General features: G+C 54.1%; 1 protein-coding gene across 2 annotated transcripts; it reads right to left on the bottom strand.

The window, feature by feature from the left end:
- Positions 1-1,110: 1,110 nt before the first annotated feature.
- Positions 1,111-24,822, bottom strand: PLEKHO2 (pleckstrin homology domain containing O2). Of its 2 annotated transcripts, none has more exons than XM_037502710.2 (6): positions 24,743-24,822; positions 16,773-16,922; positions 12,552-12,683; positions 8,267-8,371; positions 6,519-6,617; positions 1,111-4,192 (listed from the first exon to the last, which is right to left on the bottom strand). In XM_037502710.2, the coding sequence occupies exons 1-6, from the start codon at positions 24,752-24,754 to the stop codon at positions 3,176-3,178; spliced, it is 1,515 nt and encodes a 504-aa protein (XP_037358607.1). In that variant the 5' UTR covers positions 24,755-24,822; the 3' UTR covers positions 1,111-3,175. The 2 variants fall into 2 exon arrangements, with proteins under 2 accessions (XP_037358607.1, XP_037358606.1); XM_037502709.2 differs by lacking the exon at positions 24,743-24,822 and adding an exon at positions 24,376-24,524.
- Positions 24,823-25,284: the final 462 nt, after the last annotated feature.

Here is a 25,284-nt window from a genome sequence, read left to right as displayed (position 1 = left end):
GTAGAAAAATCAGATCCCTTGACCACATGATCAAAATCAACATTACCAGGGAGGGGAGGATGGCGGTCACGTGTCTCCAGATATGATGCCCTAAGAAGGACCTGGCATCACCTGTGCAGTTTCCTGACTGAGAATTCATAACCTCAGTCTGATGATGAGGGAACCTCAGACAAACCCCACGTATGGAATGTTTTATTAAGAAGGAGGGAGGGGGGCTGTTTTCTTCAAAAAACACCAATGTGAAGTAGAGAAAGCTCTCAAAAGATAAACCAAGGAGAGGATTCGGTGTTCCTCGTACTATACTTATTCTTGCGACTTTTCTCTAAGTTTGAAATTATTTTCAACTAAAGGTTTTTTTTTTTTAAGATTATTTATGCATACACGAACTGGGGTACAGGCCAGAGGTGTGGGGGTTGAGAGGATTCACCAGAGACAGAGTGGGGAGCAGAACAGGTGGATCAACTGAAATACACTGCTGAGGGGAGCAGAGGTCTGCTGCGCCACGTGGGTAGCTCCCTGGCCGGGCATTGAACTCGTGCTACAGTGGCTGCAGATAGTTTCATAGTGCCGCGTCTTAACCCCTTGCGCCACCAAGGAGGCCCCCAACTAAAGTTTTGTTTTTTTTTTTAATTCAAAAGCACAATTCCTTAAGAGTCTTAGCCCCCGGTCTATAGAAACATGGGCCAGTTGCGGAGTGGGGGTGAGAGATTGGAAAGCTCTGCTGAGTTTAGCAAAGATGGAGGTCTGGGGTTAGAGAAAATGAATGCTGCCCACCCTCCCTGCCCAACCTGGTCATTTAATAAAATTATGACAACAGGGCCTCCCTGGTGGCGCAAGGGAGCTACCCACATGGCACAGCAGACCTTTCTTGTCTTGTCCGCTGCTCCCCTCAGCAGTGTATTTCAGTCAATCCGTCTGTTCTGTTTCCCACTCTGTCTCTGGTGAATCCTCTCACACACCCTGCACACCTCTGGCCTGTACCCCAGTTCTTATATGCATAAATAAATAAATATTTTTTAAAAATTATGACAACAGGGAGAAACTTTCACCATCCCCTTTTGGCCCTCCGTGCCCCACCCCACCCCACCCCACCCCCCGCCAAGCCTCCTTATAACATCATGAAACCTCCATTTGAGCGAGCGAGTTTATGTGGAAAGGAGGCTCTAGAACTGAGTTTGGAGGACCAGGATGCCAGTGATTAACCACTACCTACCCTCAGCTTCCATGAGGCCAGCCTGAAGCTGATCCCACACCAACAAACAGGTTTGTGCCAGGAAAATTCCATCAAAGTGGATTTATTGCAAAAACTTCAACAAAGATGCTTCACACGCAGAAGACATGGAACATCATCTTCCTCAAGGCAGCAGGCAAGGCAGCCCCTGCATGTTCCCACAGTCATCCCCCTGGAAGCGGGCTTTCCCCTTGGGGCTCCCCATGGGAACCAATGGCATTAGGCGACCGGCATGGTTCATAGCTTCTTGCCCAGCCTGGTCACCAGAAGAGGAAATCGAGGCTGTAGTCTCCAGGAGCAAATGACTTGGCCAGCAACAGCTTGCTAGTGGGGAAAGGGTCCCCCAAGGGAGAAAGAAGGGGCAAGTGACATTTGTGCTCTCACACTGGAGACGGAGAGGAAGAGGCAGACTGTGGCATGAAGCAGTTTGTCCAGGGAGAGTGATTTGAGGAGGCCAATGGGATTTCACAAGCCAGGGCATTACTGCTCACCCCTGCCCAGTACAGGCCACAGAGTGGACATCCGCCCCTGCTGATAGCTGGCCACTACCCTCAGGAACAACGTGAATGTAAAAGTACAGTAAAGCCTGGACCTGCACTGGCAGTAGGCAGGACTTGTGGCTGGGGATGGGGTGGTGTGCAGAAAGGCTAAAATGTGCAGTTGTGACCCTGCTTCCTCTCGCCTTCAGTAAACAAAAGTGCACATGCAGAACTGCCCTGGCCAGGCCACTAGAAGCTGCTCCCACTCCCACAGGCCCCAGAGAGAATGGCTATGACCTTCAAAGCCTCTGCACCTACAGGTCCTGCCCTCAGTCCTGCAGCCACAGCAGGATGGGGACTGGATATGCTCCCAGAGCCGAGGACAATGGGTGGAGAGGGAGGGAGGCCCAGGGTGCAGGCACAGACCAGGAAAGGCACAGGAGAACATGCTCCCTTCCACTGGGAAGTTCAGGAGGAGCAGCCATCCGGGGCCGGAGCCAAGGGGTGGGGAAAAGAAGGGAGAGGGAAGTGGTTTCAGGCCCCAACATCCCCCTCAACATTTGAAGAAATGACTGAGATCTTGAACCTAATGGGATGAGACAGAACAACCCACGTGGGGAGGCACAGAAGTTGGAGGGGCCTCTCTCTTGAAGGTTGGTTTCTAATGAATTACACACAGGGTTTTCTGGTATTGACACCATCCGGGCGTTCTGCGGTTCTCCTCTACACAGACATGCCAATCTGGGCACAAGCTGGTGCAGGGGCAGGAACTAGACCAGCAGATTCTTCAAGTCCCTCCTTCTCCTGGGAGTCCTCCAATCATATCTCATCAGAGGGGAAGGGCTGCAGGACACGTCCTCGTTTACATAATGGGAACTGGGCTCAGAGAGGGAACACACAGCAAGAGGCTTCCTCACACGGACCCTTTCCAACCTGCCTTAGAGGCCGGTTCCAGGTCTCACTCAGCTGAACCTATTGTGTGGACCCAGGCCCAACAGCTACTCGGAATAGGGTGGCTGACTTTGGGAGGGTAGATGACATTGAGGTTCTTTGCCTAGGAATACGTAGACATGGAGGCTGCAGGTGGGCTCAGCTGTGCTCTATTCAGAAATCAGGAATGTAAACTACTGGGGGTGGGAAACGGAGATGACACCCCCCTCCAGAAACCCCAAGCATTATGCCAAAGCCCTGGGGCAGTTTGGAACAACCACGAAAGCACATAGGTTGGAGTGCGTGCTGCCAGCCCGAGCTCAGAGCCCAGAGGCTGGGCCAGATTACAAGACAGTGGCCTCTGGGAGGCACCGGGACAGTGGCAGGAAGGATACCAGGAGTCTCTGCAGGTCCTGGCCAATCCACATGTGCCTGAGGACCCTTCTATAGCCTGAGCAGAAGCACATTTGTCAGCAGGGCTGGGCCTTGAAGGACTGGGTGGGCCAGGAGGGCCCGTGCTCTGGCCCAACAGGCCCTAGGGTGCGCTTCTCCGGTACAGAGTCACCAGCTCCTTCCTCTTCTCCCGCAGTCCAGGTGCTTCCTGGCCCAGCTCTCCCAGATCTCTGATTTCCTGCAGGACCTGGGTGGCCTGCCTTAGCTGCTCCACAGCCTGGCTGAGCAATGTCTCAGCACTCACAGGAGCCGGCTCACTGCCCAGCACCTTGTTCAAAAGTTTCTCTGTCTGCTCTGAGGCAACCTTCACCTCCAGGTGGGCCCGATACAGTCGTTCCCCAGGCTGCCATGGATGCCGGGGGCCTTCCCCAAGCAGGTTTCCCAGGGAGGAGCAGCGGGTGTGGAACTGGGTTGGCAGGTCCCAGAGGGGCAGTGCTGTGGACTTTTTTGCATCCTCTTTGGGAGTTCCTGGGGTGCCTGTAGCCTGGGATGGCTTGGCGGGCTCAGGACCATCATCTACACCATTCACTGAGACCTGCTCTGGGCTCAGGGCAGAGGTCTCAGAGGTCCTGGTTCGTGGGGCTGGCCCAGAAGCCTCCATCCCCTTCATGGAGGCTCTCAGTTTCTCTGATAAGATTTTGGGTGGGGGTGCAGGGGGCTTCCCACTCTCCTTGGGAGCAGCTGCAGAAGTCTCAGAGGAGGGCCCCTGGGATGGGGCTGCACTCTCATGGTCAACAGGCTCCTCAGGGCTGGGGTTCTCCCAGCTGACCTTCAGTTTTTCAGGCAGGACCCCACTGTGAGGCTGTTCAGAGCTACTGTCCTCCCCCACCGGAGTCTCTGAATCTTCCCGGCTCTCAGAGTGGGCCTCAGAGCTAGCTGGAACAGGGGTTGGGGGCTTTTCCCCCGCAGGGGTCTCCACTCTGTCATCAAGGCTGGTTGTCTCAGGCTCTGGGGAAGGCTTGGTAGGAGGCATGGGGGGCCGGGGTATCTCCCGGGGCTGGGTGGCCCTGACATCATTGCTGGGGACAAACACTGGTGGCCCACTGTCCGGAACATCGAGGTCCAGGCGCGAAAGTCCATCAGAAGCAGCGCTGGCTACCTGGTGGGGGCAGTACATGGGCATATTTGGATGACTGACTATTGGGTGAGGTGTGCCCACTTACCAAGGTAGTTAAGCCCTCCCATCCAGGCTGCCCAGGCCCTCACTCTCCATGCCCTCTGCCCTGGCTTCCAAGGCCACTTGATTAGAAGATGAAGTGGTTCTCTGATGAATCCTCTCCTCTCATCACACCCTCAGAATTCCCTGTTTTAGAGTCATAGCCCAGGAAGTCAGAGCCAGGGTGTCCTCTCAGCGCCCAGCCAGGCTTCTTCTAGCCTGTGAAAGAGGCCGCTCTTTTTAGTGGCAAGTGTGCTGCCTGGTCAACAAGGGACATGCTTCCAGGCTTGTTTCTCACCCCGATCTGCCATATGGCCTCAAGAGTATCCCTCTCCACAACCACCCACTCAGAGTCCCCACAGCCAACAGGCGACAAGACCAGGACTCAAACATAGGTCTCCCGAGCTCACTCACTTCTGTTTCCCCTCCCTGTCTAGTCTGAAGCACCAGCCTAGCCCTCTGGCCCAGATCTCTCAAGGCCTTGCCTATCCAGATGCTCAGCAGCCAGAGCCCACTTTTCTTCATGCTGTCAGATGTGGTCCCAGACACAGGCAGCTCCAGACCACAGCTGACCGCCAGCGAAGAGCTGCACTGAGCAGTCAGCTGGCCCCCACCTGGCTCCAGGGACCCGCAGGGACACCGAGCAACCCCACAGACATGGGAATCCTCTGTGGAGCCTCAGAGGTCCTGGACTGGTGCTGGGCAGGAGGCCTCTCCCAAGGTCTCTCAGATGGTGGGGGTCCTACCTCGGACCTCACTCCATTTGACGAGCAGACAGGTGATCTGGCCTCCACAAGTGCTCAGTCATGGGACCTGAGTCCCTCCCTGACTTCTCAGAGGCACCTTCCCTCCAAGGCTGGCCTCCCCACACTTCCTAGGCCTGCCCCACAGCCAATCCTTTTCTCTTTGGCTATGTCAGTCGCTCACTCTGCAGACTTTCTGCTCAGCTAACAGACATGGACAGGCTGCCTCATCTCAAATACGAACCCTCCAAAGACCTTGGCCTCTTCACTTCTCTTTCCTTCCATGGTCCTCACTCCCCCACACCCCTAGTTCTGCGCTCCACGGCAGTTCCAACTCACTCCTTCTCTGAGAAAAAGTGCTGAAAGCGTCACTACTTGCCTGTCCCTCTGTCCCGTCCCTCTTGTGACTTGGGGCCACCAATTTGACAATGACTCTCAGGTTCTGGCTCTTCTTTCTCCAGAGGTGCTGCTCACCTTCTGGCCTCTGCTTCCCTGGCTCCCTACTGCCCTCCAAACACCCAAATACAGCCTTTGCTGAGGTTCTTTCCTGGCCTCCAAAATCGATCCCCTCCACCCACCACCCCTATCAGCAACACTGAATGAAAAGTGCTGTTCCCTTATCCCTCCCCTTGCCCATACCTTCTCCCAAATTCCCTGCGCCCAGGGCCTCCACTTGCCCAGTCTTCAGGCTTGTGGGGCACCTCTGACCATCCTCCCTCTCTGTCCTGCTTTCCCCCTCTAGCTGCGTATTCAGCTCAGGTAACACTAGTCTCTCACTGTCTCCCCACTGGCCCCTCCCTCCTCACTCCCACCTGAAGCCTGGATGGACTAACTCCCTCCTGTTCCTGGCCCCCTGTCTTCCCCTGTCTCAACTCAATCCACCCCACTCAGGGCCTCAAACTGACTTTTGGAATGCACCCTCTCATTTGTTTCCCCTCCAGCTCCTGCATTCAAGACCTCCACAGTTTCTTCCCCCATAGCCCTGCTTTCTGAGACCCATCATCCAGTTAAAGGGGTTCAGCTTGCTTAGGCACTACCGCCTTGTGCCTCAGCTCATGCCACTTCCTTGGCCAAGTACCTCCCTCACACCAAGTCGGCCTCTTAAAACCCTTCCTGTTCTTCCAGGGCCAGCTGATGTGCCAGTGGGTCCTGTGGTTGCCTGTCTACCCCCTGAGGCCTCCTCTGTACAAAAACCAGTACACAGCCCTAGTTGAGGCATCTGTGGACAGGTCTCCTCTCCAGCTGGAAGCTGAGCTCTGGGGGTAGGCACTAGCCTTGGAGTCTGTTTCCCGCAGACACCAACTGTGGCTTAGGCCAGTGTGTGGACTTAACCAGTGAAGCAGGCCCATCTACACTGAGCACTATAATATCCTTGTCTCCAACACAGAGACACCCATACCACTCAGGAAGCCCCAACTTCTGGAGGCCTCAGGAAAAACGGCCCCAAGCCTGACTGCCACCCTAAGAAGATGGGATCCCAGGCTCAACTGACCTCCCACCTGTCTTAGGAGGGGGCAAGGCCTTACCTCCTTCAGATGGACTCTTGTAGGTGGGCGGCGTCGCTGGCCCCCACGCACCCGGTCCCTTGTCACGTGCTCTAGGGCACAGGTCTTGTCCACCTTTACCTGGGAAGGAGAGGGAACCACATCAGTTTCCAACTAGTTTCCACATCAGTTTCCAGTTTCCTTGGGGAGAAGAAATAATTCCCAGGAACTAACCTGACTCACAGGCAGGGTCTGCACCCATATCCTTGATTGCCAGGGTCAGTGCCCCCCAACACTGCCCCCTCTTTGAAAATTAGATCTTCTAATTTTCTCCCTGTCTCTACCCCACCTATGCCATTTCCCTGAAGACTGAGAATGTCCCTCTCCCTCCAGGTTCCCTCTGGGCTTCAGTCTTCTTGACTGGATATAGGCTATCAGACCTCGCCCTTTCTGAGCTTAGCAAGGAGAGGAGGAAAAGGCCTTTCCTGACCTCATTCTCCCAGGACTTAGGGTATCCCAGGAAAGAAGAGGGCTTCTGCCCCTTGGACTCACTCTCTGAGTCCTGGATGGGCACTGGAGCAAAGACTCCCCAGTTCAGGCTCAGGGCTCAGGCCCACTTAGAGGTCCAACGCTCTGTTGGCATTGCTGACCCCAATTGACCAAGACTGGGGCCCAGGCCCCAAATGCTCCTGTGGCCTCCAGTACCCACAACATGGCCCATCACCCCTCTCCCAGCTGGTGCAGGGCATAGACTATGCATGACATAGTCACGTAAGACACAACAGAGGAGGGGCCTCCCCTGGTGGCGCAGCGGTTGAGCGCTGGGCTGTGAAGCTGCCTGCAGCCTCTGCGGCGCAGGTTTGATCCCCGGCTGCTCCCCGGCCACCTGAGGGAGGGTCCCACATGGCGCGCAGACCTCTCCTGCCGCCCACTGCTCCCCGCAGCAGTGTGCTTCGGTCCTTCTGCCTGCTCTGCTCCCTGCTCTGGCTCTGGTGAATTCTCTCACCCACCCGCGCTTCTGACTATACCCAGTGCTTGTATAAATAAATAAAAAATAAATAAAAAAAAAAAAAAAAAATTTAAAAAAAAAAAAAAAAAAAAAAAGAAGACACAACAGAGGAGCCATGGCAGTGAGTCAGGGGAACTGGGTGTTACAAGGAGACTTGCTTGGGAAAATTTGCTCCCCTTGGGCCTTGGTCTTCTGCAATCCAAGGTCCATTTTAGACCACATAGCTATGAATCCATAATGGCAAAGATATCCGCCCTAGGAGATCTGACCCCATGACACTTCTTTTCTGCCCCAAGCCTGTTCGTGGCCACACTGTCACCACTACAGTGCAGGGCATGGCGCAGCCATGGCAGTCAGATAGGAAGCTCAGGGCCAGAGTCAGCCTGGCCTCAACTTCATGGCCAAACTGAAAAATAAGCTTTCAGGCTCTCAGCTCACTCCCTATCCCATGACCTCTCCAGCCTGGGCCCACCTACTATTTCTAGAAGGGCTGGAAAGGCTGCATGGCTACAATCAGTTAAAACCTGCCATAGAGCTTACTTACTTTTTAATCTTAAACAAGTTACTTAATTTCCTTACACCTCAGTTTCTTCTTTCACAAATGGGAGCACTACCACCTACTCTGAGGGGTGTGGTGAGAAGTTAATAAGGTAACCACAACAGATGCCCAGTGTTTGTGGCAGTGACTTCATCAAAGGGTTGTCTGAGGTAGATGGGCAGGGAGCGCTCAGATCACACACGGTGGGATGTGCCCAGAGCCGTCCATGGGACAGTAGCGCACCTCGTCGAAAGCCTTGTTCTTGCCTCGGTTGATCCCTTCGTTGAGGGCTTTGATCCAGGACTCCTTTTCCTCCCCACTGGGTGCTTGGAATTTGATATCGCTGACCTGGAGGGGACACGGGTGGGGTGGGTGGCAGATGTTTAACAGGACTCACATTTAGAGGCTTAAGCTTCCCACTCAAGACCCTAAAGGTTACCCTGGCACAGCTGGGCAGGAACAAATCAAAATGACCCACCGCAGGTGGGACAGGGACTTCGCAGTAAGAGAAGTGACAGATCCAGCAGAGAAGGAGCTGCCTCCCAACATGCAGCTGCCAGAGAGGTGGGTTAGAATCTGTCTGGCCCTGTGGAAAGAGCTCAGATCTGCTCTCGTGACACATGCAGGGCAGCTACCTGACCCCTGGGCTACAGTTTTCTCTGGAAGATAGTCGTCCCAGTCTACAGACAGTCTACATCCATACCAGGCTGAGGATAATGACAGAAGAGACAGATGTGAGAGGGTGCTACTGGGAAAGGCCTACTAGAACCAGGGCCACCTTCAGCTCCCCAGTGTACTCCCCCCGCACTAGCCCTGATACCAAGTAAAGAAGTCCCAGGATCTCCTTTCTGACCTGGAATCATAGATTGTAAGAGAGAGCGAGGGCACTGGGGGTCAGTTTCAACCCTCTTGCCATAAAGATGAGGGAATATGCTCAGCTGATGGGACTTGGTCAAGATGAGCTAAAATAATCCCATCACCCTTCACTCCAAACCCTCCCCTTCCAAACACCCCCCATGCCTAGGTCCCTTTCCACCTCAGCTTCGAGCTTCTATATTAGAATCAGAGGGCAGTGCACAGAGCCCCTCCCCGAAAGGCCCCAAGTAGTAGAAGGAGAGAAGTGATGCAAACTGAGGGGCTGCTTTGCACACAGTAGGGAGAGCAGCAGGCCTCTGAGTGGACAGACCACCACTTACAGCTGACCAACCCTGAGCTTCGGTGTCGTCATCTGTAAATGAAGAATACCACCACGACTTGCTGCTCAGAGCTGGGAAAATCACTGATGTAAGTAAAGAGTTGAATGTGGAGCTGGGCAGAATGAGCACCTCATACTAGGAATGATCACCACTGCCTTCCTTCTGAACAAAACCGACCCAGTTTCCTCATCAGGAAAAAGGGGTAATACCACCAACCACAAAGAATGTTGAGGGAGTTAAAATGACCAAATCTAAGGCCTGGCACATAGTAGGCGCTCAGTAAATAGTCACTAAATGAGTGAGCCAATAAATGAATGAACTGGTCTGAGGTTTCTTCTCTTGCGCAGTTTTTTGGTCTGCTGCCTACTCTCTGACCTCAAGATGCCCTACTTCTTTGTTGGGCGAAAGGCCAACACGCCCATCCCCCCGCCCTGGTGTTAAATAGCGCCTTCCCTCTCGGTTATGTAATACCACAGTCCGCCTGGCCCCTCAGCATCCTCCTTATATAACTTCCTCCTGGCTACAGCCTCCTCCTCCTCATACAGGGCCCTGGGTCCACCCACCTCCCCAAGCCAGGCACAGCCAAATGCTCATTTGCATGACCAGGGTAAATTAGATCCTGGCAGCAGATCTGCAGTTAAGTCAGAAACCCCAGGACACCTTGGCAACTGCTTCAGTCCAGCCATTGAGGCTGCCAGGGGGTTGTGCTGCATCCGGACTCTGCAAGGGCCCACCCAACCCTGTGTTGGGGGCTGCAAGAAAGTGGTCCAGGGCCAGCCCCTCTGAGCCCAGCTGTACTCCTGCTTGAAGGCCCAAAGTTGGTGGAGCTCTGCTTGGTACAGGACTTCGCATCCCAGAGAGTTGAGAGGCATACCCTTGAACTCAGCAAAAGATGGCGCAAGGGTGGGACAGAGAAAGAGCACTGTTTTGGGAATCAAGATCACTGAGTTCTAGTCCCACCCACTGCAACAGCACCCTGCATAGGTCTCTTCACTACTCGGGGCCTCACTGGACAAGAACAGAACCCCTGGACCCAACCCAAACTGTAGCCTCCATGGCCCAGCCCACCTGAGGAAGGGTCTTTTGCTCCCCTGTGCGGAAAATGTCCTCAGGTAAGACCTACTATACTAAAAAAGGGGTGCCCTAGAGGAGGGAGTATGAAGCTAAGTGGAATTTAAGAGAAAATCCTGGCTGAAGGAGCCAGGCATCCCATGGAGGAGGTTAGAATAAGGAAAACCAGAACACCAAGAAGTTGGTCCTCTTGCCCCACCCCATGCCAGGGTACAGAAGAGCCACAGGCTATACAGGTTCCTACTCAATCACCAGGGGAACGGGACCAACTGGGAGCTAATTTACTAACATGACTGACCACAGAATAGGCCCACACGGCCTGGGAAGGGGGAGGACAAAGTGGCAGAGAGGGGAAAAAGTGGGAGGGAGGAGAGGCAGGAAAGAGGAAAGGGCCAAGCTGGCTGGGACCAGCAGGGCAGCAGGGCCCAGCAGAGGCCACCCTGCTTCCTGGCAGCGTCTGCCTGTGACCTCATGGCAGGGGCATGGGGATGGGGAGGCAGCGGGGAGAGGGGCATGTAAGACACTGGAGTCTTTGTTTATTTGATTAGAGGGGGGAAGGCGGCCTCAGGACCAGACAGCTGGGGTCATGTGACCTCCCTGCTCCGGAGGCCATGCTGAGGATAGGGAACACCCACTGGCGACAGGAAAGGAAGGTGAAAAGATGTGGGAATGTGGTGCTCTCGGCGGTCTATCATCTAACCTCTGGAGGCCCCCATTCTCTGCGTGAGCTCCTGGGGAGGTGAGGTTCTAAACCAGAGAGCACCTCACAGTCCTCACCACTTGCTCCCTAACCCCATCTCCCCACTGATCATCCAGTTCCCAGAGTCACCCAGAGCCAACCTGAACTCTTGGCAGGAGAGGGGGATAGAAGGGAGTATGTTGGCCAAAGAAACAGAGAATGCAGCTGCACAAACAGGCCTCTCCAAAGGTGACATCCCGCCCTGAGCAGCCCGACTCACCAAGCCCACCACTTGCTGATTCTCAGAGCTGTTAAAGGAAGTGGCCCGTGGAACACACTGACACAGGCCAGAAAGGCAAGGCCCCCAGGCTCCACATCCACATAAGCACACTGAGACACAAAGATGCAGAGATGCAGGGCCTCGTAAACACTCACCTGCACATAAAGAGATGTGCACGCCAGGCACACAGACACCAGGCCCTCACACATAACATACTCATGCACATGTGTGCATGCATACATATAAAACTATACACAAATACAGTGCCTGCTCGGGAGATGGAGTCTCCAATACAGGATCGGAGCACTAGGGCCTAAAAGGCCAACATGTGACTCTCCTCTTCTTCAAACGCCTCTAAGCTACAGGTGTCAAGTGAAACCTGGGTCTAGCCCCATGAACCCTCATGACACTATAAACCTGTCCTTACTCGGGGGTATATCCTCAATCCCTGGTATCAGAACTCACAGTTGCTTCTCTGCCCCTACCCACTACCAAGTCAGACAAAGGGTCTCCTCCAGGGCTCAGAGCCCCAGGAACTAGACCGGGCTCCCAGGGAAGTAACAGAATGGCCTCCGGTAGGCCCAGACCAGAACAGCTCCCCAATCCCCAGTCTCCATGACTCAGCCACACCCTGCGAGGCTCCACATGACGAGCAGAGATTGGAGTGAGGCGTGGCTCAGCTGCAGACGGGCGTGAGCTGGCGAGAGCCTCAAATCTGAACTCTCTCCTGACATCTGCGAAGCCACACCATGTGTCAACACCCACCCAGACTCCCCGCCAGAGAAACGTGGTGCAAGCAGCGAACTTCATCTGCACACACAGCATGTCCCAGGGAAGGGCTCTCTCAAGCAAGAGATCTTTTCCAGCTTCAGCCAAGAAAGAAAAGCACAGGTCGGAGAGCTGGGGGGCTGCACTGAGTCTAGGGCAGAGGGAAGGAGGAGTGGCCCTTCTGGGATAAAGGGGAGCCCACACCCTCTCCTCTGCTCCAGACTACATCGGGGCATTGGAGGCCTGCTGGGGTGAAGATCTCATCCCCAAGCTTCTCTGTCTCCACCCAGGGCCTCCTCCTGTGCCAAGGGTCCCCCCTCCCAAAGGCTACTTTCCAACTGCAGCCTAGAAGGAGGCCCCAGGGCCTGGAAGAGAAGAGGGGAACAGAGCTCCCTGAATGCACTGGCTATCAACCAGAAACGGGGCATCTCCAAGACAAAATGAGCAAAAAGATGCAGCCCATGGGGGCCCCTGGGTTTGATCCTCAGCTGCACGCCACAGAAAGCCTGCAGGCTGCATCCAGCATCACTCTACCTTGTTGCCTGGAGAACTGTGAGTTCTTGTTGCCAGCAGAATAAAGCGGTGTTTCCGCTTAAGGAAGGCCCGGAGATCCTGGCATTTCTCATAGGAGCCCAGCTCCACAGTCTCCACACACTTCTGCTCGTCCTGGAGAGGGAGGTAGAGGGGACATGAACTGGTGAGAGGCAGACATACACAGACCCTTTCCAGACACTGATCCCATTCAGCGAAGGTATCTCTGGGTACCTCAGGTAATCATCAATCACTAATAGGGGTATTCAGAACCTGGCAAGTAGAGAGATGTGCTGGTTGGAGGGTTGCCCCCAAGCTTGTCACCCACACAAGAAATGACGATCACAGCACAGCAGACTCAAACGTGCCTAAGACCAAAGGAGGAAACAGAAGGGAAGGTGGGGAGTCTTAGAACAGGGGACCTGGGAGCCTATGCAGGCAGGCAGAGATGTGCAGAAGAGGCAGCCAGCAAGAGGGAGCAGATATGACAAAATAAGGAAAAATAGAAAAGGTTTTCCAGGCAGAGCCCCAGAGGGAAGCATGAGCAGCGCACATTTGAGGCTACATGCCTGCCTTCACCACAGTGATCCTGACTTGACTTCCCCATTTGGCATCTTCCTCCAATGACCCTTGGCTTGGGGTGAGAAGCCACTCTCCACGGTTGCACAACAGAGAGGGCAGGGGCTCCAGTCAGCAGCCCTGAGGTCTCATCACTAGGCACACTGGTAGCCGCAACCATAGGGCAACTCTAGCTATTGGACATCACGCAGAGATGCACAGAGTCAGCAAGAGCACCTGCCCAGACTGCCCGCCTCCATGCTCAGCAGTTTTCGGTGAGATAACTGTAAGGCAGTGATTCTGCTGTGTGCATAGAAAATGTCTCAATTTCCCTCCATAATAATCTGCCTGTACAAGAAACCCTGACACTTGGCAAGCACCCTTATACCCCAGATTCTCCTGAGCCTCTCAGTCATCCTGAAAGCCTTGAGCCCCAGCATTTGGCTCCTGTTATAGATGAGGAGATGAGACCTGGGGGTGAAGTGATTTGCACTAGGGGCACAGACCAAACAGAGGAGGCAGGACCAGCCCCAAGCGCACACCCTCTGACTCCCAGGCCAGTGCCCTTCCCAGCACCACACTTGTCCAGCCAGTCAGGCACTAGGTCTTAGCAACAGGTTATTCTGCTCATAGGGTCATCGAAGTGTGGCACCTGGGGCAGCGACGTTAGCTGAGAACCTATGAGAAATGCAAATTTGCAGGGGCTGTCCTGCTGAGTCATTAACTCAGGAGCATGGGTCTACCAATCTGTGTCTCAATGAGCCTCCAAGTGATTCTGACCTATGTGAGAGTTCACGAGCCAGAGATTCTCAACCGTGGGGGCGCCTGGAAACTTGAAAAACCCCAATGCCCAAGCAACATCCCAGATCAATTACATCAGGATCTCTGGGGGATAAAGCCTGATATCGGCACTTTTTAAAGTAGACGATTGTGCAGTTTAGGTGAATAACTGATTTTTCTCTTCAGCCCCTCAGGGAACGGTAAACAGATAGCCAGGGTGATCTGATCTTTCCCATCAATATGGTGTCTTTCCAACCCCTTGTCTCCAATTCCTTCTAGGTTCCTCCACTCATCGCAAAGGCCAATAAAGTCCATGTGCTCCCAGAAGCTTCCCGGTCCACTTCCCATAAGCCTGAGTCTTGGTGTTCTCTCCCTCCCAAGTTTCCCCAGCCACAAAGCAGATGCCAGGTGCAGACACTTTCTAGGTGCTGAGGACATCCTGCTGTGGGTATGAACAGTCCTGATTCCCTGCTGGCTCTCTCCACCCTGTGCTGTGTGTTATCTGCTCCCCTTTTGGTTCCCCCTCCTGTACCCTGCAAGAAGCAGCTCTCAAAAGAGGGCCATATATTGGACCAGTTTGCTGAACTGAATGCCTGACTCAGAATGAGACCCCAGAAGTCCCCTCCCACGGGGCATCCAAAGGAAGGAAGCTGCCTGAGGAAGGATGGGTCGCGAGGACCCAGAGAACATAGCTAACCTCCCGCCCGCACTCTGCGTGCATAGACCTCCCCCAGTTGAACACCCACAGGCCTAAAAGCATCTCCCTCTGTCTGGGAACAAAAGTCAGTCCACCTCCACCACCCAACCACACACAACTGTCTGTCCTGGGTCTCTTCTCCCCACCCGAAACGCTGAATCATCCCAGCCCTTTCACAGCTCAGAAAAACCGATAAGCCAGCAGGCACTGGGTGGGGGCAGCGGTTTTGGAATGTCAGCCTCACGGACGGCAAAGAAACAGCCAAGAGCCACTCGCACTCGCCTAGTTCCTTACATCAGAAAGAGGAATTGAACTAATAAGCATTTCTCAATTCCTGCTCCTGAGCCAAGCTCCCCCACCCATGAGTGCTAAGTTCTTGAAATTGCACTGAGGTTTTTAATAGTGATTTTTGTTTAAAGCAGGATTTGGGTTTTTCTTGTTTGGGGGATGTGAAATCCTTCCTGCCTCCCAGCCGTGGCCAGATGTGGAGAGGCAACCCAGGACAAGTCTGGCAGCCCCTGACGCGTTGACAGCTGGGGACCTGTCACTCAACTCTTTCAGCAGCTAGGACTGGAGGAAGCTGTGACAACCCTCTTTATTTATAAAAATACCCTCCTGCTGCCTCCACGCACATCCTAATTTGGTGACAGCAGCAGCACAGAACATCTGGAGGGCCGCCTGCACACCCCCTTCCTCTTGTCCTCCTCCATCTCCTTGTCCTCCTGATTCACTGACACCCCAACTTCATGAGCATGGGGATCTTGGGAAGGACAGACAAGGCTCTTCTCAAAGGCAGCTGCTCTAAACACTGAGATCTTGTTGCCCAATCTTTCTTGGTCTGGGACAGTTATGACTTTGCCAAAATATCCTGAGGCACGCTGAGAGCGGCTGATGGGGAACAGGCAGGATCCTCCTTCCTCTGCTCCCAGGCCAATTCTTCCCCATGTATTCCATCTGTCAAAGGCATATGGTGCTAGCCCATTTTCAGTAAAACAGCCCTCGAACAGCTTTATTCTCAGAACCCAAACAGTATCTACAAAAGTAAAAGTCACTTTTCCCCCTCAGATCTTCACCTAGAGCTTTATGGGCTCATACTTTACACCCAATTGTAGCACTGTTAGTTACTCAAGCCCCAAGGCTGCTGAAATGAGAAGGGACACAGTCGGAAGTGGGAAGATGTGAGGTGGAGGGTGGGGGTGGGGGGGCACAGGGACAGCAAAGTGGCAACTAGCAGCTTGATGTAAAAGGAAAAAGAAAAACTACAAAGCAAGGTCTGGCAGTGTGAGACGGTCTGAAAACAGGAGCTAAAGGAAAGACTCCACTTAAACCAGCACCATTTGTAGCAGAAAGCAGAGGACATTTAGCCTATTTTAGAGGATTTGCACCAAAGGTAAGTTTTGGAGTTTGCTAGCACTGGTCTCTGAATGGAGAGAGCACTGGACTTGGTTCTAGACCTTCTTTTACTGAGATGCTGAAGGGGCATTTTGCCACCTTAGGCCTCAGTATCCTCTGAGGAGTGTGACATGCTCATGGAACCACCAACAGCAACATACAGGGCCTCCCCTGATGACGCAGTGGTTAAAGTCTCAGCACTATCATGCTATCACCACTGCAGCACAAGTTTAATGCCCAGCCAGGGAGCTGCCCACATGGCGCAGCAGACCTCTCCTGACTTGCCCGCTGCCCCCCTCAGCAGTGTATTTCAGTCAGTCTGCCTGTTCTGCCCCCCGCTCTGGCTCTGGTGAATCCTCTCACCCCCCACACCTCTGGCCTACACCCTTGCTCCTGCATGCATAAATAAATAAATCTTTAAAAATAGAGCATCATATAAAGGGAACAAAGCTCCAAACACACATGGATACTAAGTATTTCTACTCTCCTTGCTGAATGGAGATTTCTGGAATACTGACTTATGTGGAACTTAGCCCGGGGACAGGGGCCCGCAGAGAAGCGCTCATGAACATAAACAGCCAGACACATACACATTTTAAAGAGCCCCTCATCCAAGAGACTTGCACCTAGAGGTGCTATCCCCATACTGCAGAGATCCAGAGAGGATGGGAAACTTGTCCAAGCTGACAGATGCTGAAGTGGAGCAGCCTAGGCTCTGTGATCCACCAGCTGGGCGGCTGCCCTCACTTCACCTCCTGCCCTGGGCACCCCAACCTCATGGCTGGAGAGGTCCTTACCTCATTTTCACAGACCAGCAGCTGGGCCTGGCAGAGATGCAGATAGCGGTCTTTCCAGAGCCCGAGGAAGCCCCCACTGCTCTTCTTGATCCAGCCAGCTTTGTCTGCAGTCTGGGCTCCCCGAGGCTTCTCACCACCCTCCTTGATGCCCTGTAAGACAGAACCAGGACATGTCATGAGGGCTGCTGCCAAGGGCCGCATGGTCCACCAGTCATGCAAGAATTGTGTCTCTGTGGGTTCCTACTGATGTCATCCATGACCCCCAAAGCAGAATTCTTAATCCAATATCAGAAATAATAGTAATAACAAGGCCTCCCCTGGTGGTGCAGCAGTTGAGCGCTGGGCTGCGAAGCTGCCGACAGCCTCTGCAGCACTGGTTCAATCCCCGGCTGCCAGTGAGGGTCCCACATGGCGCAGCAGACCTCTCCTGTCTCGCCCGCTGCTCCCCTCAGCAGTGTATTTCATCAGTCTGCCTGTTCTGCTCCCTGCTCTGGCTCTGGTGAATTCTCTCACCCTCCTGCGCTTCTGACTTGTACCCAGTGCTTGTATAAATAAATCTTTAAAAAAGAAGAAGAAGAAGAAATAACAGTAATAACAGCAATACAACAACAGTAATAATAGCAGCAACCACATACATGGATGGAGTTACCATATTACATTTTACACACATCTTCTCACGTACAACCACCCTCCAAGGAGGAAGCATCATTATCCATAGGTCACAGCAAATTGAAGTTGGGGAGGGGAGATGACTTGCCAGAGTCACACAGCTGGAGGGATGGGGCCAGAATTCAAACTGGCTCTCCTCCCCCATTTCTGTCACCCACGTGCTCATTCAACCAATCAACAAATGTGCTGAGCACTTCCAACATCGGATGCTGAAGCAGGTGGAGAAGAACAAACATAAAGCCTCTGCCCTCATAAGGCAGGGAAGGAGGAGCTGAACACCCAGACATACACACACGTTAAGTATGAAATGCTATGAAGGAAACGGTGAACAGGGGAGTGAGAAGGACAGTGAGGGACCTGGTTCTGCTCTGGGTGACCCAGGAAGGCTCCCCAGAGAAGAGGAGCTCCAAGCAAGTGCAAAGGCTGGGAGGAAGAAGGCAGAATGAAAATCTGCCTCTCTAGCCCCCGCTTCAAGAGAAGCTACTCGGCAGTCCCTACCTCCTGATCCGAAGAAGGCAACTCTACCCTTATCCCTGCCCCACACCAGGACTTCAGGGTGGCCACCCCATCTGGTGAGGGCTCCAAGGACTCTCTGCCTTTGACTACAGACTAGTAAGGGAGATAAATCTGAACGCTTTTCTTGAACACGGCAGCCACCCTGGACCTCCAGATCAACCACGGACATTGTATGGCCCTGGACGGCTGGCTTGGGTGGCTGGTGCCAGGTACATGCCTGTCAGATAAGGTCAAATCCACCTCTGGTCTCCAGCACCCAGCACTGTTCTTTTACACATAATGGGTGCTCAAAAAATAGCTATGAAATGAAAATAAAAATACACCCAATTAGTTAACCACTTTACTTCAGTGACTGGTATCCCCAGCAGCGAGTGCGAAGGGGAGGGTGAAGGAGAGGGGGAGGTCAAGAACATGTCAGAACCTAGAGGATGCGAGGAGGAAATTAGCACTGACTAATTTTGACTACTTTATAATTTACATAAAGCTCAAAAAAGGGGCCCCGGTTAAAAGGGACACGCCTCTCCCCAGGGATACCCAGTGGCCACGGAAACCTTTGGAAAGACAAGCCCAGGCACAGCGAGGTGTGCTGAGCTGTCAGCAGCTGGGCAGGGCACAGCCTCCCTGCTCTTTGTCATAGCAGGGGAGCCCCCGCCTGGGTCTCACTGTGGGCCTTGCACCTCCTACATGCATACCTGGGTGGCAGGGTTCTGAGTTTTGAAGCCTAAGTCTCACAGACCTTCAATCACTTAATCTGTCTAAGCTTCAGCTTCTTCATCTGTGAGAGGGAGATACTAATAGAAGTTGCAAGGATTATAACTCCATGACAACAGTGATTTTTGTTTTGTTTACTTCTTTTTTTTTTTTTTTTTTAATAAGTAAATCTTTTCTTTTTATTTATTTATTTGCTTGTTTGTTTTTTTTATACATGCATTGGGTACAGTCAGAAGCATGGGAGGGTGAGAGAATTCACCAGAGCCAGAGCGGGGAGCAGAGCAGGCAGAAGGACCGAAGTACACTGCTGAGGGGAGCAGCGGGCGGCAGGAGAGGTCTGCGCGCCATGTGGGATCCTCCTCTGGTGGCCTGGGAGCAGCCGGGGATCGAACCGGCGCTGCAGAGGTCACGAGCAGCTTCGCAGCCCAGCACTCAACCGCTGCGCCACCGGGGAGGCCCTGTTTTGTTTACTTCTATATCTCCAGTGCCTGGACAGAATCTGGCAGATAGCAGGTGTTTATTTATTTATTTATTTTTTTATAGAGGCATGTTTTATTTTATTTATTTATTTGTTTGTTTGTTTTGTTTATACATGCACTGGGTACAGTCAGAAGCGCAGGAGGGTGAGAGAATTCACCAGAGCCAGAGCCGGGAGCAGAGCAGGCAGAAGGACAAAAGTACACTGCTGAGGGGAGCAGCGGGCGGCAGGAGGGGTCTGCGCGCCATGTGGGACCCTCCTCCGGTGGCCGGGGAGCAGCCAGGGATCGAACCTGCGCTGCAGAGGCCGCGGGCAGCTTCACAACCCAGCGCTCAACCGCTGCGCCACCGGGAAGGCCCAGATAGCAGGTGTTTAATAAGTGCTTATTGATGAATAAATACACAGCATATAAAGCAGTGCCTAGGATCCCCTGCACTTAGTAAATGAAAGTTGTCATTGTTACTGTCGTCACTGCCATCCCCTCTGACTTTCAGGGACTCTCTCCCTCGGCCTGTTGAGATTCACAACAAGGCCTTTCTGGATTTAACAACTGGGCCTCAATGATCCAGGAGCTCCAGGAACATGAGGTGCCCCTCAGGGTCTTACCCTAGCTCATAGATGGCAAAAAAAATGGGGAAATGGAATGGTCCCAAAAGGTCTTCCCGGATGGAGGAATGAGGAAGTAGGAGGCTTGCCTATAGGCCAGTTATGAGCCATCATAACCAGGGGAAGGGACTTCAGGAGGCTCTCACATCTTGTTTTTTTTTTTTTATAGAGGCATGTTTTATTTATTTACTTATTTGTTTGTTCGTTTGTTTTTGTTTATACATGCACTGGTACAGTCAGAAGCGCGGGAAGGTGAGAGAATTCACCAGAGCCAGAGTGGGGAGCAGAGCAGGCAGAAGGACCGAAGTACACTGCTGAGGGGCGCAGCGGGCGGCAGGAGAGGTCTGCGCGCCATGTGGGACCCTCCTCAGGTGGCCGGGGAGCAGCCAGGAATCGAACCGGTGCTGCAGAGGCTGCGGGCAGCTTCGCAACCCAGCGCTCAACCGCTGCGCCACTGGGGAGGCCCGGCTCTCACATCTTATCATGTGCCCAACTCCCCTCCCCATACATCACACCCCTCTGTCAGCAACTACAGGGTTGTTGGTTTGTTGGCCACCTCCTGGGCCTATAGACTCTCTTCAACAAGGCAGTATAGCCTAGAGAGTGAAGTTGCTGCCCTGATCCCTCACGCTTTTCCTCCATGGGCTGTCATCCCCCTTTCTCAGCCCCTTCCATATGTGACCTCCCCTGCCCAGCTGCCTCACCCACTGCCTGACTGTAAAAACTTCCTGCCAGCTGGAGCTCTCAGGGGCAAGGTTGGAACCTTGTGCCTTCACCACTGTCCTCCCCTGGTAAGGCAGAGCACTACTCAGTGAATACCATGAAGAGATCTGCTGAAGAAGCAAGCTTAGGGCCTCCAGGGATGGGTGGGCCCAGGATGGGATGGAGAAGGCAGCTTGGGATGGGAGAGTGACAAATGGAGGGCTGGAGGTGGCCAGAACTAAAGTCCAGGGAAGGGTCTCCTTGTCAGGAATTGGCCACCTAAAGGGCGGCCTGGTTGGAGGCCAGAGTCCTGCTTGCCGGCTACCCTCCACACAGGCCCTCTGCCACCCCTCAGACACTCTCCCACCAGGGGGCCTGGCTATGCCCCAGAAAGTTTTCATAACTGGCCCTTCCCCTTGGCAGGGCTCACAGGGGAGGTTTTGTCCTGCTCAGCCCAGTTTCTCGGCCTCCTCTCCTCTCATTGACCAGCTGACCACTGCTCTTCCTGTTTCACCCTCTCCTCTCCCATTCATCCTCACTCTCCCTGCCCCCACTGTGAGCAGCTCCCAAAGCACCCCACGGCCGCAGTCTGGCTCCCCATTGCCCGATACAGAGGTGTCTATGGGTCCATCTTTAAAAAAAAAAAAAAAAAAGGCCTCCCCTCCCCAGTGGCACAGTGGGTTGAGCACAGCTCTGCAAAGCTGTCAGTAGCCTCTGCAGTGTGGGTTCAATCCCCGCCGGCCAGGGAGAAACCCACATGGCGCGCAGACCTCTCCTGTCTCGCCCACTGCTCCCCTCAGCAGTGCTTTTGGTCTGTCTGCCTGTTCTGCTCCAGCTCTGTCTCTGGTGAATTCTCTCACCCTCCCACTACTCTGGCCTGTACCCCAGCGCTTGTATAAATAAAATAAATCTTAAAAAAAAAAAAAAGCCAGGTCACCTGGACCCTGTGCACAGAAGGGAGAAGTGGAAACACAACTCAGTGGCCATGACAGAGACCAGAGACCAGCAGAAGAAACCTTGTCAGCACCGCACATCATAAGGGAGTTTATGATGACCTTTGCCCTTTAACTAAACCCAGTGATGCTCTGACCAAAATTTGCTAGGAACCCACCATGTCAGAGCGCCACAATAGGGCAATCAGAGAGAGCAAGCGCAGCCTCTGCCCTGGGGGAGCTGTCAGTCTGATGAGGGCAGCACAGACCTGCTCAAGGAAATCCCTGGTCTGGGGGTTGGGTGGGTATCTTTCAACTGAGAGGGCCCCAACCTGTTAGGAGAGACATAGCACCCACCCAGAGAGACACATCCCCCAGTCTCTGGTGGGATAGGGACTTGGAGCTAGTTTGGAAAGTATGAGGAAGCAGAGACATACATCTTGGCTCAGAGAAGCAAAGGCACAAAGAATATCACAGGCTCAACCTTTTTACTTTAGAATGAGAAAGTGCAGCCCAGAAAGGGTGAGAGATTAGCCAAATTCTGGGCCAGGATGCTGCCCTAAACAGGTAAGTGCAATGGGCAGCTGGAGACACTAGCAGCTGGAAACAGGGAAAGGCATTTCTGCAAGAAGGCAAGGGAGCAGAAGCCCAGGGCAGAAACAGGAAGTCCTGCCTCAAGTGAGGACTTTGGGGTGGCCTTCCTATATGAGTAGGGCACCAAGGACTCTGACTTTGTTGGTATGAGAGTAAACTAGGGTCCTTTTGCAGGGGTTAAAGTCTCAACACTATCAAGCTATCGCCAGCCACAGCAGCATGAGTTCAATACCTGGCCAGGGAGCTGTCCCACATGGCGCAGCAGACCTCTCCTGTCTCGCCCACTGCTCCCCTCGGCAGTGTGTTTTAGTGGATCTGCCTGTTCTGCTCCCCACTCTCTCTGGTGAATCCTCTCACCCCCCTGCACCTCTGACCTAGACCTCAGTTCTTGTATGCATACATAAAAATAAATCTTTAAAAAAAAAAACAAAAACAAAAAAACTAGGGCCCTTCTCTTGGACATGATGGCCACCCTGAAGCTGCAAGACTAGCCACTGACATCTTATGGCCCTTATCAACTTGGAGGGGGAGGGGAGGGTGCCAGGTACATGCCTACCAGATAGGGTCAGATTCACCTCTGGTCCTCAACACCTGGCACTACTCCTTACTTCAGCTGCAGTGACAATCCCGCACAATGATATTTGCAATTTTCAAAGTTTTTACATACATCATTGTATTTGTGGATCACCCACCTCTTCATTTCTTTTTTTTAAAGATTTATTTTATTTATTTATATATACAAGAGCTGGGGTACAGACCAGCGGTACGGGAGGGCAGTGAGAGGGTTCACCAGAGGCAGAGTAGGGAGCAGAATAGGCAGACCTCCTTCATTTCACAGGTATGCAAACTGACGCCCTGAAAACACAGGTGGACAGTTGCCCAGTGCTCACACAGAGACTTTCACCAAGCCTCGTCTGATAGGGACTACCAGCTCATTGCACCAGGTCATGGAGGATAAGAGGGCTTGGCACCAGGGTATTGGACCACCAGGAGGAAACCCAAAGCTAGGGGGAAGGCTGAAAGCAGCTTTGTGGGTGCAAGGTGATGAGGTCAGCCTGGGTTCATGGGGCAGAGCAAGTGACTGTGATCTGAGCAAGTGACTGTGATCTAAGAAGTGGTTTAGAGAAACAAAGATGGCCACTAAGGCCTCAAGAAACAAGGAGAAGCTAGAGGGAGAAGAAATAGCAGGAAAAGAGTTAGGGATGCCAAAGGGGAAGAGGAGGACAGGGAGCCCCTGGCTGTCCAGAGAGAAGGTGGGCAAGACTTTAGACAACCCAGGTATGCAGGGAGTTTTGGGCATCTGGGAGTCAGTAAGTGGCAATGTTAGGCTCAGGACTAGAGAGAATGCGTGGCTGGGTTGGGCTGGGCTGGCCACAAGACAAACCATCGGCCCAGGAGGCCCCAGGAGAACTTCCCTTAATTGGGGGCCAGAGCAGATCAGGAGATGGAGTAATCCCATCCCACATCCTCTGGGAGAAGGGGAGGGGCCATGACCAGAGAACCTAGCCCAGCAGCAGGGGCCTGGGATGTTGAGGGGAAGGGCAGCCCCACCCCTGTCAGCAAGAAACCACAGCAAATCATAGTGGCCTGACTTTGCCCCCTACTTGCATCCACTCTGAAAAAAGGGGCCACAATTATACCATCAGGACCCAGGGAGGAGACCGGGCCTTATATTTTATAGAAGAGGAAATGTAGGCTAAGTGGGGAAGTGACTTATCTACCATCCCACAGAAATGCAAGCCCTGGCCTAGCTAACCCTGGGCAGCGAGGTGACCCCAGAAAGCAGAGTGATGGTCACTGACAGAGACACAGAAGCCTGGTCCCCTCAGCTGGCCAGGGTTGCCCTAAAAGTGAAGCAAATACATCCACTTCCCTTGGGCTGGGAGGGACAGAAGCTGAGACTCCCCTTAGGCGACTAGAAACAAAAGTCCTTAGACTCAGTAGGCCTTTCCTTCTAATTTATTCCACAGACAGATATTAAGTGCTTGCTGTGTGCTTGGATGCTGCTGCTGCTGGACTACTGAGTTTGCAAGTAATGCAGGGGAGGGGATGTCACAGAATGCCTGACCCCAAGAGGGCCCTGAGGGGCAAGAGGGAGGCTCCAGGGTACCGTTGATCCAGTGGCCCAGCTGCCCCAGGAAATTAGCTCCCCCCCAGCGATGTGGGGAAGGTAGAGGGGAGGATCAGCCCCTACACGGACTTGATTTAGGAACAGGGAAGAAAACAGGAGAAAGGAGACACACAGGAACAAATAACGGCGAAGAAAAATGTAAGGGATCCAGTCCACCAGTCACCAGATGCATTCATGGCCTCAAGATTTCCTGAGATAGGGACTCCAGCAGTCCAGGGACCAACACACACAAAAACACACCAGTCTGCCCCTTCAGGATCCTACCTGGCCAGCACTGGGCATCAACAGTAACGGGAGTTCGAGACCAGCGACCCCGGTCACTTTCCGCCAGTCCTCAAACTGACTAGAGCCTCAGTCTCCCGGTCAGTCCAATGGGAGCAATAACAACCACGCCGCCCCCAGTTGGTGAGAGAAGCCAAAGAGGGCGAGGGACACCCCGCACCGCACAGGACGCGGATCCCGACCCCCGCCCGCCTCACCACTCGGGGCTCCGCCCGGCGGGGTGGCGGTGGGGGATCCGGAGACCGGCAGGAGCCGGGCGGGGAGGGACAAGGGCCTGATCGCTGGACCCCAACCGCCGTGAGGGGCTCAAAGATCCCAGCCCAGGCGCCCCGCCCGGGCCGGCCCTCACCTCCTCCTCCATGGCGGGTGCGTCGAGGGGCGGCCACTCCGCGGTTCACAGCCGGCGCCGCGCGGGCTCGGCCGCCTCCATCCGCGCGGGCCGGGCGGCGGCTCTCGGGGTTGTGTCCCGCCGGCTGCCGCGGGGCCCAAGAAACTTCGGGGGGGCGGGGCCGGGGGCGGGGAGAGGCTTCCGGGGGCCGGGGGCGGGGCCTGGGGAGGGAGTTGGGGGGCCGAGAGGCCCGGGTCTGGGGCGGGAAACGGGGGGGCGGGGCCGGGGCCCAGGGCGGGGCCCGGGAGGGGCCGGCGCGTGTCAGGGAGCTGGAGGGAGGAGTCGAGGTCGGAGGAAGAGGGCGGGCCGGGGCTGAGAGGGTTCCCTAACCCGCTGAGGGGCTGGAAGGGATGAAGGGGTGCAAGGGACCGTGCAGGGGGAGGGGGTTTCCGGCCAGCCCCAGCGGGGATGCGGGTGGGACCAAAAGGGCGGGGCCGGGGCGGGGCGGTACCCGGAGAGGGGCTGTGCCGTGTAGGTCTCGCGACCCGAGGGGGCTGGGATCG

Source organism: Talpa occidentalis, unplaced genomic scaffold, assembly GCF_014898055.3.
Source record: "Talpa occidentalis isolate TD23 unplaced genomic scaffold, MPIMG_talOcc4v2.1 talOcc4.11, whole genome shotgun sequence".
NCBI lineage: Eukaryota > Metazoa > Chordata > Mammalia > Eulipotyphla > Talpidae > Talpa > Talpa occidentalis.
Note: the sequence above shows the minus strand (reverse complement) of the source record. Positions and strands in the feature narration are given on the sequence as shown.

What these genes read in the sequence shown, in the direction of transcription:
- PLEKHO2 (XM_037502709.2), bottom strand. An exon ending in TGCTGGTCTGTGAAAATGAG is followed by an intron (nt 12,684 to 16,772) that starts GTAAGGACCTCT and finishes CTCCCTCTCCAG; the next exon opens with GACGAGCAGAAGTGTGTGGA. An exon ending in AGAACAAGGCTTTCGACGAG is followed by an intron (nt 6,618 to 8,266) that starts GTGCGCTACTGT and finishes TCTCCTTCCCAG; the next exon opens with GTAAAGGTGGACAAGACCTG.